The sequence below is a fragment of the Bison bison genome, unplaced genomic scaffold, assembly GCF_000754665.1.
Source record: "Bison bison bison isolate TAMUID 2011002044 unplaced genomic scaffold, Bison_UMD1.0 scf7180017864189, whole genome shotgun sequence".
Lineage (NCBI taxonomy): Eukaryota > Metazoa > Chordata > Mammalia > Artiodactyla > Bovidae > Bison > Bison bison.
Window position 1 is genome coordinate 1,627,433 of NW_011494761.1, and position 14,906 is coordinate 1,642,338.

At 37.4% G+C, this 14,906-nt stretch overlaps 1 protein-coding gene across 1 annotated transcript in view; it reads left to right on the plus strand.

Moving 5' to 3' along the window:
* The window catches only part of PJA2 (praja ring finger 2, E3 ubiquitin protein ligase), a 52,284-nt gene that overhangs the window by 20,534 nt on the left and 16,844 nt on the right, over positions 1–14,906 (plus strand). The window contains exons 5-6 of the mRNA XM_010843788.1: positions 7,237–7,422; positions 13,379–13,490. Coding sequence (XP_010842090.1) covers positions 7,237–7,422; positions 13,379–13,490 — 298 coding nt within the window. The remainder of the gene's footprint in view (positions 1–7,236; positions 7,423–13,378; positions 13,491–14,906) is intronic.

Below are 14,906 nucleotides of genomic sequence, written 5' to 3' on the forward strand. Positions count from 1 at the left end.
TTTAACACACATTTTTAAAAGCTCAAACAGCTTTGTGGAGATTGAATTGGAAAGGGACTAAAGTAAAAAAGAAGGTAAGAGTGAGTTAGGCTGTGAGGGGATATCTGATAGTGAGAATTTTAAAAGGTAAACAAGTTTGGGACTATTTTTGAGTTATAAATATTAGAATGAATTGGTATATGAGATGAGGGATAAATCAGTCAATTACGACTGGGTATTTTGAGCAGTAGGTAGACATTAATGTCATTGACTAAGATGAGGAAGCCTGGGGAGAGAATTGGAAAGTAGGAACCCCTTTTTGGAATTTTAAGTGTGAGTTAGACATGCATTGTAGATGGCAGGAGACACGTGGATATTTAGCTTATAAGCTTAAGGAAAGTGTCCTGAATTGTAGTTAGATGTACAGATACGTGAGCACAAACAGAAACACATAGGAAGTCATCTAGTGCTTGCATCAGTATCCTGTAATAAAAAATGTAGTAATTTGATTTTAAAAAACAGAAGGTAGTTGGTGAGAAGGGCAGAACTAATACGCTGTACGGCAGTAGTGTTTCAGTTGATGGAAAAGATCAGCATTGAAGTGTATAGTTTGGGAGAGGTCTGAAAGTTAGCTTTTGACATAAGGTAAATTTGTACGGTAAAATTTTAAGGATAGCCATTATAAGAATAAATACAGAGTATATGTGTTAGAAACCTGTATACAAGGAAAAAAGAAACTTGAGACATGGAAAAATAACATTTAAAGTCAATCCAAATAACAATAAAGAAAGGAAAAAAAAGCCTTAAAACATGGAAGAAAAATAGAGATTAAAAAAAGCACTTGAGAAAAAGTTCTGTAACAAATATAAACTGTTTACTCCCTGCTTGTGGAAGATAAAGCTTCAAATCAGTTAGATTTTTTAAGTTAAATGTTGTTTATAAAACCCACACTTAAAGCATTAGCATACAGAAAGATTGAAAGTTAAAGGACAGAAAATGATACTTCAGGGAAATACTAACTAAAAGAAAATGGACTAATCATACTAGCATTAGCAAAGTAGACTTAAAGACAGAAAGCATTATTGGGGAGGGTGACGGTCACTACGTAATAAGTCCAATTTTCCAGTAAAATGTAGCAGGTTTAAACTTGAATGTACCTAATAAAATAGACTCAAAAGATATAAATCAAAATTTAATCAAACTAGAGAATATTGACAGATTGTCTGTCATATTAGAACAATTTTAAATACCTTTCTGAATTTCTAATTAATGGATACAAAAAATTAATTGCAGATTTGAGCAACTCATTTAAACATGGTTTAATGAACACTGCATGGTGTGGAATACAAAAACACAAAAAGTGAACGTGTACTATAGACTGCAAAGCACAGATTAACACATTTCGAAGAATCAGTATCCTGCAGACCATTTTCTCTGACCATAATGTAATTAATTTTATAAATAAATAATACATGTATGTTATATAAAACCCCCTTTGCATTTGAAATTATCTGTCCTTCTGAAAAACCAGTAGGACAAAGAAGAAATCATACTAGAAGTTTAAAAAGCATGCAACTCAATGGTAATGAAAATACCACCAGTCAAAAACTGTGGGATTATAATGAAATTGATATTTACAGGTAAATTTATCTTTATAAATACTTATGTTAGAAAAAAAAACAAAAGCTGAAGATGGAGTAGCTATGCATAGAAAAGGATTATTAGAATAAATAAACTAAGGTAAGATAAGAATCAGAGTTAGAGAAGATAAGAACAAAAGTCAACGTAATTAGAAAACAATACCAGTAGAGAGAATTAAAGAAGCCAGAAGCTGATACAAACAAGAAGACATTGCACTAGGAGAATGAAGATGACACAGATGAATGATGTGGGCATGCAGATGGGGGCAGAGCTGCAAAACCAGTGAAGGTCGTATGGACCAAGAACACTGTGAACTTAGATCAGTGCATTTGAAAACTTAGAAGTTGACAAATTCCTAGAAAAATAGAATTCATCACTGCCCTAAATAATATGGTAACTATTACAGATATGTAATCAGTGGTTTATCATCTTTCCATGGAGAAAACAACTGATCCAAATGGTTTTAGAGCTGAATTCTCTTAAATTCTCTCTAGACTTTCAAAGGTCATATCATACTACTCTTCAAGAGAATGAGAAAAGAACTATTTCTCCAAGTCGTTCAAATAAGGCCAGTATAACCCTAGTACCAAAAGAGTGTATGAAGGAAATTATAAGCTTATTTAATTCATTAAAGTATACATCAGACTCCTAAACAGAATTATTGGAAATCTGAATTTGTTAAGTGTATTTTTTTAACAGGTGAAATTCAGTTACCAATTTGAGTTTATTCCAGGTATGTAAAAGTAGTTTCATGTAGAATACCTGTCAATGTTATCACCACATTAGCAAAATACAGAAGAAAATTCAAATGACAGATTCTGTAGATTTTTTTTTTCTGTGGGGAAAAAAAAAATCACTTGTAATGTTCAGCATCTCATCATGATAAAAATTCGGAAGCTAAGATCAGAACAGAATTTCCTATGAGATAGGTTCCTCATAAAACCTTGTAATGTTCAGCATCTCATCATGATAAAAATTCAGAAACTAAGATCAGAACAGAATTTCCTATGAGATAGATTCCTCATAAAACCTATCTAAAAAAATAGAAATGATTTTCAGTAAAGAAGCATTAAAAAAAACTTCCCCCTTAAGATCAGGAGTAAGACAAGTGTACCATTTCTATGGCCAATGAGGAGGAAATGTTAGCATGGCAGGATGGGAGATTAATAAAAGATAACAAAGATAGAAAAGGAGAGAACCAAATTAGGAAACTGTACGTACAGTATAAGGTCTTAATGTGCAGAGTGCATAGTGAGCTAGAAATCAGGAAGCAAAACTTAGTCTGATTGTAAAATGATCAAACCTTGAGCAAATAATTCACTGAAGGGAACTATTAACGGTGAATTAAAAATATCAAAAGATGCTTAGATCATTAGCAATCAGGGAGTGTGCATTAAGAACACAAGGAGGGGGACTTCCCTGGTGGTCTTGTGGTTAGGACTCTGTGCTTCTAATGCAGGGAGTGCAGGTTCAGTCCCTGGTCGGGGAACTAAGATCCCACATGCTGTGTGGTGCAGCCAAAAAATAACAAGAAAAAAGGGGTCACAAGGGGGCGTCTTCTTTTAATCACCTATTGTATCAGCAGCGTCGGGTGTTTTGGAGGATGTGAATCAGTTCCTACACGCTGCTTGTTGAGGTGGATATTATTACCCGAGTATTAATAAGAAAAATTAATGTATTCATACATAGAGTATTACACAGCAGAGGTAGTGAATGAGCCATAGTTAGATATAGAAACATGGATGAATCTTAAAGATAGAATGCTGAGAGAGAATAACCATTCCTGGGAAAATGTGTATCATACCTATTTCATAAAGTTTAAAAACAGGCAGTAGTAAATATCTTATTTAAGTATAAAAAAATAGTGAAAACATCTTTCAGAAGCAATGGAATGAAAACAGCATTAACATGATGGTACTTTGGCATCTGGTCCCATCACTTCATGGGAAACAGATGGGGAAACAGTGGAAACAGTGTCAGACTTTATTTTTTGGGGCTCCAAAATCACTGCAGATGGTGACTGCAGCCATGAAATTAAAAGACGCTTACTCCTTGGAAGAAAAGTTATGACCAACCTAGATAGCATATTGAAATGCAGAGACGTTACTTTGCCAACAAAGGTCCGTCTAGTCAAAGCTATGGTTTTTCCAGTGGTCATGTATGGATGTGAGAGTTGGACTGTGTAGAAGGCTGAGCGCCGAAGAATTGCTGCTTTTGCACTGTGGTTAGAGAAGACTCTTGAGAGTCCCTTGAACTGCAAGGAGATCCAACCAGTCCATTCTGAAGGAGATCAGCCCTGGGATTTCTTTGGAAGGAATGATGTTAAAGCTGAAACTCCAGTACTTTGGCCACCTCATGCGAAGAGTTGACTCATTGGAAAAGACTTTGATGCTGGGAGGGATCAGGGGCAGGAGGAGAAGGGGATGACAGAGGATGAGATGGCTGGATGGCATCACTGACTCTATGGTCGTGAGTCTGAGTGAACTCCGGGAGTTGGTGATGGACAGGGAGGCCCGGCGTGCCGCGATTCATGGGGTCGCATAGAGTCGAACACGACTGAGCGACTGAACTGAACTGAACTTTGCTCTGGAGTGTCAGGCGAAGGGGATAGAGAAAGTATAGAACACAAGGTGTGTGCTAGTCAGTGCTGATGTTCTAGTTCCTGGCTTGGGTGGCTGGCTCTGATTGTTCAGTATAATATACTATATAACTAAAATAGGGTGTATATGTTTTGCATTTGGAAAAAAAAGGAATTAAAAAATAAAGGGAATTGAAGATGAGGAAATGGAGATACCCAATTCTTTACAAAAAGGAAGAGATTCCACGTGGATTTTAGGCCTAGAAAAGGGTTGTCCTCACCCCTAAAAACCTAGAAGCATGATTGTTTGCTTATAGAATGTTCAAGGAGAAAGTAACTTACTGATGATTAGAGCAAAGGTAAGTGAGATTCTTGAGAAGGTATGATCCAGAGCTCAGGAAGAGGGCCTCTAGGATCAGAGACTCCTGCATTGTAGCTCTGGGGAGGCAACAGCTGGTCCTGGGTACTTCTGGTGTCCTGTTGTTCAATTTTTTTTTTTTTTTTAAAGATCAAAATTCCTTTTGTTACACTGTCAGGCCAACTCCGTCCAACCACAGTGCCACTCTTCTAGCCTGATCGATCTTGTTAAATGGTGAATGGCCTTTGTGTAACATGTTGAGAGCGTATGCCACATAGCACTTATTTTCTGTTTCTGCAGCTGTTTTGTAATGAGTTGTGAAAGAGAGAAACAAATGTTTAAACAAAATATGTAGCCAAGGATTATTTATAAAGTTGAAAGAGTATTAATGACATTATCATTTAGATTCAGAATAATTTATGTTAGTTTTCTTCTTTGAATTAAAAAAACTCATAAATTAATATTTCTTGTACTGAATAATTTTCAACTGTGTATTTGAGTTTTATGTTAGATATCTGAATTACAGCGTAACAGTCATTTTGATAGCCGTATAATAAAAAGAAATGTACTTCTTGTAGGTGTATATTGAAATAACAGACATTTCCAAGGACTATTCTAGGCTTAATCTCTAAATTATTTGACTTTTAAAATATTTATTTTTCAAGGGTTTATTATTATATTTGCAACACAGAGAGAGAACCTATTAAGTGTCAAGCACATGTTACAGGGAGTAAGGCTCTAATGTGTGCGCTGGGCTCAGTCGCTCAGGCGTGTCCGACTCTGTGACCCCATGGACAGAAGTCCACCAGGCTCCCCTGTCCATTGGATTCCCCAGGCAGAAACACTGCAGTGGGTTGCCATGCCCTCCTCCAGGGTAATGAGGAGACACAACAACGTGTTATGCCCTTGAGAAGCTGCCAGTCTGGGGGAGGCAAGTGAGTCCCAGGAGAGTTAGAGGACACTGTGCCAGGTACTCTCAGAAAGCTGAGAAGAGAGGTCTGCTGTGCAGGGATTTTTAGTTTGATCTGTACTTTAAAACTGTTTGAGGCTTAATTTTACTGAAACTAAATTATGCACAAGAAAGCATGTACTGTCTTTATGTATGAGACATTAAAACTTTAACAAAATAAGCATATTTTGGTATGCTCATTTCTCTCGTTTTATTAGACTGAATCATATAAGTATGTTATTATGAAGTGTAGTTGAGGAGCAGAAATTAAACATTTATGGATTTAGGTATAGAAGGAGATAGTTTCTTTATATTTAAAATGTGTTGTTTCTTATATGTGGGCATTGTCTACATCTCTTTCATAAATGTTTTTATCCCTAAAGTTAAATTTGCACGTTACAATGAATAGAGTTCTAATTAGCTGTTCTTCAAGTTGAGATACATAAATTGTTGTACAACATTTCTCATCTTAAACCCAAACTAAAATGAAACTTTGCTACGACTATATTATTTAACCTCCTTTTGGTATGCTAAAAGGTATTTTTTGTCAAATAAAATGAATAAGAAAATTCTAACAGTATAATTGTCTTATTTGTAAATTTGAAAGTAGCTTTTGTTCAGTGTTTGCAGCCTTGAAATGCTGTTTTTTCTTATATATTATAATTATTAATTTTCCTCAGTTTGGTCTTCACGTCCAAGTTCTTGGTGTTTTGGCTTTTCTATGAGCATTTTCTTCAGTGTGTATGTTGTGAAATTTAGCAATCAGTTTATCTTTGGCTTCAAAATTTTGCATCATGTTTAGAACAACACTGAGATTTTTGTGGAAATTTCTCTTGTGGTTCTTCTAGTACTTGTGTTTTTTAGAGATATTGAAGGCAGGCATGCATTTTTATAAAATAGATCTGGAATTTATTTAAGGCTAAATAATGACATCAAAATGTAATGTCCCTCCCTCCCCCATGTGTGTTCCCAGTTGTCTCAGTGTCATTTATCAAGTGCTCTTTTCCCCTACTTTCATTTTTCTTCTTTTCTTTATCTGTGTCGTTGATTTGTCTACCGCTGTTTCTGTTAGCTTATTTTCTAGTGGAAGAATGACTAATAGTAAATAAGAAAATGATAAGTAAAAGGAAGGTCTATAAGGAGAATAAGCAGAATGCTGTATCAGCAGTGGCTGGTGAGCTGCTTAAAATGAGTGGTCACGCAGGCTTCCCTTGAAGCAGCGACAGTGCCTATGGTCTGAGCAGCAGGCAGGGGAGTGGCCGTGCACATGCCTGGTGGAAAGCGCCTTTCACGTGGAGGGGGTGTCCGCAAGGCGGGCTGAGCTCCACAGCTCCAGGAGGGGAGAGAGCAGCGGGAGAGCAATGAAGGGGTCGGGGTGGCATGCCCAGAGGCGGGCTCCTGCTTTGCAGGGTTTGTAGGCCAGGCTGAGCAACGTGGCCTTACTGTAACTGAGGGGAGCTACTCAAGATCGGGACTTAACGATTCAGATTACCTAGGGTGAGTTTTTCTTACTTTTCTCCTGCAAAAAGAAAATAGTGAGAGTATAGATAATACATATCAAATAAACAGATTCACATCTAAAGAAGGCAGATTTTTTAGAATCATGTAAGTACCAAGAATTTAGAATTCAAATGAAGTATCTACTTGCACTAAGAGAGCTCTTTAAAGAAAAAATTTATGATATGTTTTAAAATCATAATATTTTTTCTTCCATGAAAATGTTTGCATTAGGGAACAAACATCCTTGGAAGAGGGAGAAATTCCTTGGTTACAGTATAATGAAGTCAATGAAAGCAGCAGTGATGAAGGGAATGAGCCCGCTAATGAATTTGCACAGCCAGAAGCTTTCATGTTGGATGGTAACAATAACCTTGAGGATGACTCCAGTGTGAGTGAAGACTTGGATGTGGACTGGAGGTATGTAGCACAGTGCGTACCGTGCTCACTGTTGACTGAGTAGAATTCGTTCATGATTCTAAATTATGAAAACTGCATCTCTGATACCTAAGAAATATTTTGATTTTTCTCATCTGTCAGTCTTCCTCTCCTTCCAAGCTCATTTCAGATATTGCTTCCTACATGAACTCTAGTCATTGACCTCTTCCTTCTTTGACCATTAACTCTACGGATGCTTACCTTGTATCCTAGTTATATACTTGTTTGAGGTTTCTCACTTTTAAATTTGGTGTTAAGAAATTTTTTATGACAAATATATATTGTGTGTTCTGATCCCCTTAATATAGCACTTAATATAACCCTGTAAAAAATAAAAGTCCATGATGAATACTACTTGAATTTCGAAACCTGTGATTGAATCAGAAGAATCAAGACTGTAGTTTTCCTTCTGTATTTGCAAAATGTAGTTGTACCTTCCCAGAGATGTTGAATGGATTAAATTTACTTGATGCTGCAAAGAATAGTGAGCTTCAAATAAAAGTAACTTATACATTAAATGGATTATAGAATTGTTACTGCTTGTGATAGAATGATCAGAATTTATCTATTTTGGTTTATAAACTTAGACTTTTTTTTCAAGTGTGCACAGCCCTCTGGAATAATGACTGAGATGTAGAGAGAATGTTTGTTCCAGCTACTCTGTTTTTGTTACTTTTTCTGGAAAAAATTATGGCTGGAAACTACCCTTATTTTCTTCTCTGCACAGATATATTTTTAAGAATTTGTCTTATTTTTCCAGTTAAAATTCCATTACAGAAAATTTAGAAAAATAAAGGTAAGGAAAGCTCATTCAGACCCCTGGTGATATGTTTTTAAGGCCTCCTTTGTGCCTTCAGTCTCTCTTTCTGAATGTTTTTCTTTGTACTTCTCTAAATTGTTCCAGACACGAAGCAGTGTCTCCATGATTCTCCTCGCTGACCCTTTTCTCCCTCCCTAGGGGAAGAGTCAGAGCAGACCTCAGTGACCTGCTACAGGAGCAGAAGTGGGGTTTCCTCACAGCCACACAGTTAGTTTGAAATTCATCCTACAGGCTCTCTTCTGAGACCTGTTTTCTGTCTTCCCGAGCAGAATGGAATCAATGGCCTCACCTGGTCCTCGTCTTGACCTTGAGCACCCCCTTTGCTTCTCCCCTCCTTCAGGTCTGCCCACTCCCCTCTTACTGAGCTTGCTCACTCTGACTTTTTTCCTGATGACATTACGCACAGTCATTTCTGACAGTGCTCAGCAGGATTGTCTGTTCAGCATCATCTGAGCATGTTGGGAGACACTTATGGTTTCATGTGAGAAATACTGTATAAATGCTCCATCCTACAGAAGCATGAAAATTTACTTGATTATTTCCTTATTGAAATAGTGCAGTACATTTTTCACCAATAAAACTTGATCTGTACATCAGATTGTTTCTTTAGGACAGATTAATAAGAGATGGTATTACTAACGTGATATTTTTTAAGATCTTGATATATATATTTCTAAATAACCTTCAAAAATGGTTTCCCGTAAAAATTTGAAGAGATGATTGAGGTCTTTATTGAAAGCTTCTAATTCATTGACGACTGTTCTGGATATGGCTGTTGTATTAAGAGGATATGGCTGTTGTATGAAGCTTGTGAAGACATTACTGATTGCTCCCAAGTTGTGAAGCTTCAAAGTAGTTTGTTTTTTTCTAATATGGAAACCAATTTGCTACTGCTGCTGCTAAGTCGCTTCAGTCATGTCTGACTCTGTGTGACTCCATAGACGGCAACCCACCAGGCTTCCCCGTCCCTGGGATTCTCCAGGCAAGAACACTGGAGTGGGTTGCCATTTCCTTCTCCAGTGCATGAAGGTGAAAAGTGAAAGTGAAGTCGCTCAGTCGTTCCCGACTCTTAGCGACCCCATGGACTGCAGCCTACCAGGCTCCTCTGTCCATGGATTTTCCAGCAAGAGTACTGGAGTGGGGTGCCATTGCCTTCTCCAGGAAACCAATTTAGCCTTGATTTTTAAGACAAAATTTTTGAAGTTACTGCTCTGAATTTTGTCTAAATATGGCAACACCTCATTATTTGCTTTGGTGGTATTCTGTTCGATTTATGTGGTAGTAGCTAAATGTTGATAAGGTAAAAATATGGTTTGATTTTCACATTAAAATAGCATGTCATTTTGGCATCTTAAACGAATGGCCATGGTGAACAGCAGCAATTCTTATGTAACTCCAAAATTTAACGCTTTTTTTTTTTTTTTTTCTTTTCAGTTTTGCCTCTGCATAGAAAAAAAAAAAAGTCTTTGGTTTTTTATTATAGCTTGAAGGAAAATGGAAAAAATCCTCTATCAAAAGTTGCTTGCTTGTTTGTTAATGTTCATTAAGTCACAGAAATGCTATAGGATAACCAGAGACTGTTTCATGGATTTGTGTGGTAGGAGTTGATGTGCAAAAAACATAGATTTTAGATTTAGACACATCCCAAATGTACCATTTATTCTTTGATAACAGTTTAAGCTTTCTCTTGGTTAGAAATTGGGTTACCATTATTATTTTTTAATAATTATCAACCTAATAAGAAATTGGGATGATAATAATTAACCTAATTAGATTGTGAGAAATTAATTCTTTATGGCTATGGTTTAAGAGTAGAATTTTTAAAACTCTTGAAATTATTTCAGACTTACAGAAAAACGGCAGACAATAGTACAGAAAATTCCCATATACCTTTCACTAAGATTCTGTAAATATTAACATTTACCACGTTCATGTTGCCATTCTTTCCTTTATTTATATTTTTTTCTGACGCATTTAGTAAGTTGCAAACATGATTGCCTCTTTACTTATGAATCACCTAGAATGAATTTCATTAAAACGGGAAGATTTTCTTGTACAGTAACATTATAAAAATCAGAAAATCAACACTAATACAAGTACTATTCTAATCTACAGACCTGTTCAAATATCTATGATTGTCCCACTAATGCCATTAGAGAAATTTTTTCTGATGCAGTCTAAGATATATTACTTAACATGTTTTCTTTAGTTTCTTTTAATCTGAAACATTTCCTCAGTCTTAGTTTTTTATGAATTTGGTATTTTTAAAAGTACAGGCAGCTTATTTTGTAGAATGACTTGTCGGGAGCCACGTTAGGCATTACTGACAAAATGGAGGCAACCAACCCCCTCTCCTCATCCCACAGGCACAGTTCTGGGATGAAGGAGTTAGGTTTTGTGAGTCTGACTTGTTCTTTCCTTTCTTCGGTTAAGTTGGCTGGAAAGAATGTTAAGGTGCTTATTGTTCTTGAGAGAAGCATGAGAAAGCACAAAGCCTTCTGCAGTTGTGCCCAGAAAATAATCTATAAAGTAACCATTGACATTTGTTCAAGGATCTTTACAAAGAATGTTCCAGGATGAGCACGTAGGCCGCAGCTTGAGGCCGTGGGAAGGATTGTTATCTGAGACCTGTTTGTGAGGGGAGTGTTTATGGCAAAGAAAGTTTGCTGAGTTTAGGGTTTAAGAATAATTAAGAATAGCTAGAAGCCTTTTTAGGAGATAGTGAGCTTAGGATACTAGGGGCAAGCAGGATTTAGAAAGATAAGAAATAAACTGAGGGATGTGGTATGCAGCCCAGACATAAGCATGAGTTACAATGTAATCACAAGTAAACATCATTCTGAGAATCCCTGAAGCAGGAACTCTGTTTGAAGGGCAACAATGAGACAATAAATCTGGGTGAGGTGGAACTGAAAGTGTCAAACCTCTGACCTAATGCTTTTGTCAAAGTATAAAAGAAGACCTGATGCTTGAAATAAACATGTAGCCCCATACCTCAAGTCAGAGGCTACCTCATTCTTCACCAATGCTGCTCATCCCTTCAAGGCTGATTCCCTGACTGCTGGAGCTGGACTCCGGCAATGACTCTTAGGTTCATTTTGTCTGATGACACAGTTAGGTGTGAGTTACACGGCGTTAGCAGGCAGACCACAGGAGCAGGGTTCTGTTCTCGGTGCATGTCAGAAGGCACGTGGTGGCGAATCGTCCCGTGACTGCCTTCATCCTGATCACTTGGTGAAGGTTCTCTCTCAGAGTTCATCACCATTTTTACCTTTATAGTTAAATGAGCATTGAGTGGGAAGGCAACCTGTTTCCTCTCAGACTACTTGTTTTAATGTCCTTGGTGCTTCTTATCTGAGACAGTTGTTACCATGGTGTTTACCAAGTAAACAATACTGGAATTTTTAATGTTCACTGATCGTTCTTCAGTTACCAGATTACAAGCAAATTATACTCTGAGTGTCTAGATTTGTTTAGCTTAGACAAGAAAAGAATTATTAGGGGATAATTAATTCTTATCAGTTGAAAGAGGAAAGGGGACATAGTTTGTGTTGCTTCAGCAGGCAGAACTAGAGCACTTAATTCATATATTTCAAACTTCTAATGAGGGTTCTTCTATACCACATGCACCTGCTTAGAAAGCAGTGTGTTTCCTGCATGGAGGAAGTGGTTCTGCTGTTTCTTGAATGCCTAATCTGGTGCCATCTCTGCACAGCACTTGTGTGCATTTACTCATCTAATTTGTTTTATAGATAAACAGTAACAACCCAATAAAAATTTCATATTGTTTAACAGTAATTCAGTTGAATGTGACATTAAATTCCTGACTCCAAGATTCTTCCTCTCTGCCCTATGTCTCACTGATAGATGAAGGAGTTAATAGTGCAAAGAAGGTTGGATTCAGTAATCTAAGTTTTAATTCTAATTCTAAAATCTGTGATTGTATGAAAATGCCCGTTCCTTTTGTACCATATGATGTCTGGTGATTTCTAGATACTGCCAAGCTTTAATACATTCTTCATAGAAATACTTTAGATATTTGATATAGATTTGTCATTTTAATGGAGGCACATCATAACTATTCTGAGCTAGCATAAGTCACTGGGTGTTACTCACTGTGATAGTCAGTTTCTGATAAGAATGTGGAGGTCAACAGAAGCTTGTCTTTAACTAGACAAAATAAGCCCAGTTTTAGAGATGTTGAATTCGAGGTGGTAGGAGTTCATTGAGGTAAAGCGCCCCACAGAAAACTAAAAATGTAGGTCAAGAACTCAAGAGAGAGTTTGGAATTAGGTAGAGGCTTAGGAATTATCTGCAGAAAGGATAATCGAAGGGATGGAATTCCAGTGGAACAAGATTTAGAAAGATGACTGAGGATATCTTATGTTTTCTGAATCTTGAAGTATTTAGTATTTCCAAGAACTAGAGGAAAGGGAGGAATCTGTGTATATATAAAGGTGGAGGGGAGAAGATGAGAACCAGATTAAGACATAACATTTTCTTCAAGTGGCTTACAACCTTCAGAGTAATAGAAGTGAGCAGTTAAGAGCTCAGATCTTTTTCAAACTGAATGATAAGGGAGAAACCCTAGTCCTTAGAAAAATAGAAGAGAAATTAATGAGAAAAACTTGAGAAAATAAAGTATTCTTAAGCCAGAGTGATTAAGCAGTACAAGGTAAGAGAAGAAAAAGAGGCTTTGACCAATGATAGAATTAAAATAGATGGAGTAATTCTTATCATGTTCTCACCAAAATTCAAATTGGAAACCAAAATAAAGGGGAAAGACATGGGAAAGAATTAGTAGACAAAAAGTATTACCTTTATCCCAGCCATACACGGTTCCCAGAACTAGAACTAGAAACGGCAGAGAATTTTCTTACAAACTTTGTGCAGTGAGTGTGGCAGCCTGTTAGGGATGGGAATGGTATCTTAACTCCTTACACCCAGCATTTAATTTCCTGTTGGGTTCTTCTCGCCCCTCACCCCGTAAGGTTATATTAAAATACTCTAAGGTTTTCTGCTTGTGTGTTTACTGGCTTGTCAGTATGCTGATGTATAATTATGTCTTCACCATTAAGATTTCCCAAATCACGCTTGTACTTTTTTTTTTTTCCCCAGCTTGTTTGATGGCTTCGCAGATGGACTTGGAGTTGCTGAAGCTATTTCTTACGTGGATCCTCAGTTCCTCACTTACATGGCACTGGAAGAGCGCTTAGCCCAGGCTATGGAGGTATTTTAGTGCTCTGGTACCCATACATGGTGGGTGGGATGCACAGTGATAAAAATTAAAGATTTTACTAAACTGCTTTCAAGAAAAGGTGAATAATTTTCTTGCCAATATAATAACAATTACTGAGTAGTGGTTCAGTGTGTGTATATAAATTATACTTGACATCCTGCCCATTTGCCTGAAATTACAGTATTTTCCAATATCTACTGCAGAATATAGTATTTGTTTTGTTTACATTTAGGAAATACACTTCTTCTATTGAATTATACAGGCCTGTGAATCTGAATATTTTTTATACACATACACACAAGTATATTTGTTAAATGAAATTAAAGATATCTAAAGATACATTTCAAATTACCTCCCTTTTTTGGTTCGTATGGCTTCTGAATCTATCTAGCTGCTTAATGCAGTTGGAAAATTCACTCCCCTCATCCCCACACGCGTGCACAGGCTCACACACACGCACACTGTGTGCTTCTTTGTCTTGCCTTCTTTGCCTTGTTTGACCAAAACACAAACAGCTCTTCAAAATTGTATTTGCCTGTGGTTGAAAGCCCAAGCTTTTTCACGTTTGGGAACTTGCATTGCACCAGTGAATGTCGTTGTTAAGAAGTCTTTTAATCACTGTCTCCATGGTGATTTCCAGTGGAGGAATGGTAATAACATGAATGAGTCAAAAAGAGGACTTTCAGGAACACTGTAATGGTATCTTATCTTGAAACCCCATGAGACTAGATTTGAAAAGTAGGAAATAGAGACAGACCTGTGCACCTGCACACGACGCACACACGCACGTGCACACACAGGTTCCCTCTGCTTTGGCGTCACTGAGGTGTGTGTCGTCGTCCACGGAGATATCGCTCTTAGTTACTCTTTATAGTGTATGTTTTTCTCAAAGTGATTATGGGAGAAATACTGTGCATCGTGGTGATCGTTTTGAAATGTATAGAAATGCCCCATCACTATGTTGGTAGTGTACTAGTGAACTAATACACTGTTGTAGGTCAGTTATACATTGAAAACAAACAAACTCAGGAAAAGAGATGAGGTTTGTGGTTACTAGAGGCTAGGGGTTGTGGGGAAGCAGGAATTGGATGAAGGCAGTCAGAAGCATAAACTCCCAGTTACACAATAAATGTGGAGAAGGCAATGGCACCCCACTCCAGTACTCTTGCGTGGAAAATCCCATGGATGGAGAAGCCTGGTGGGCTGCAGTCCATGGGGTCGCTAAGAGTCGGACACGACTGAGCGATGTCACTTTCACTTTTCACCTTCATGCATTGGAGAAGGAAATGGCAACCCACTCCAGTGTTCTTGCCTGGAGAATCCCAGGGATGGGGGAGCCTGGTGGGCTGCCGTCTCTGGGGTCGCACAGAGTCGGACACGACTGAAGCAACTTAGCAGCAGCAGCAA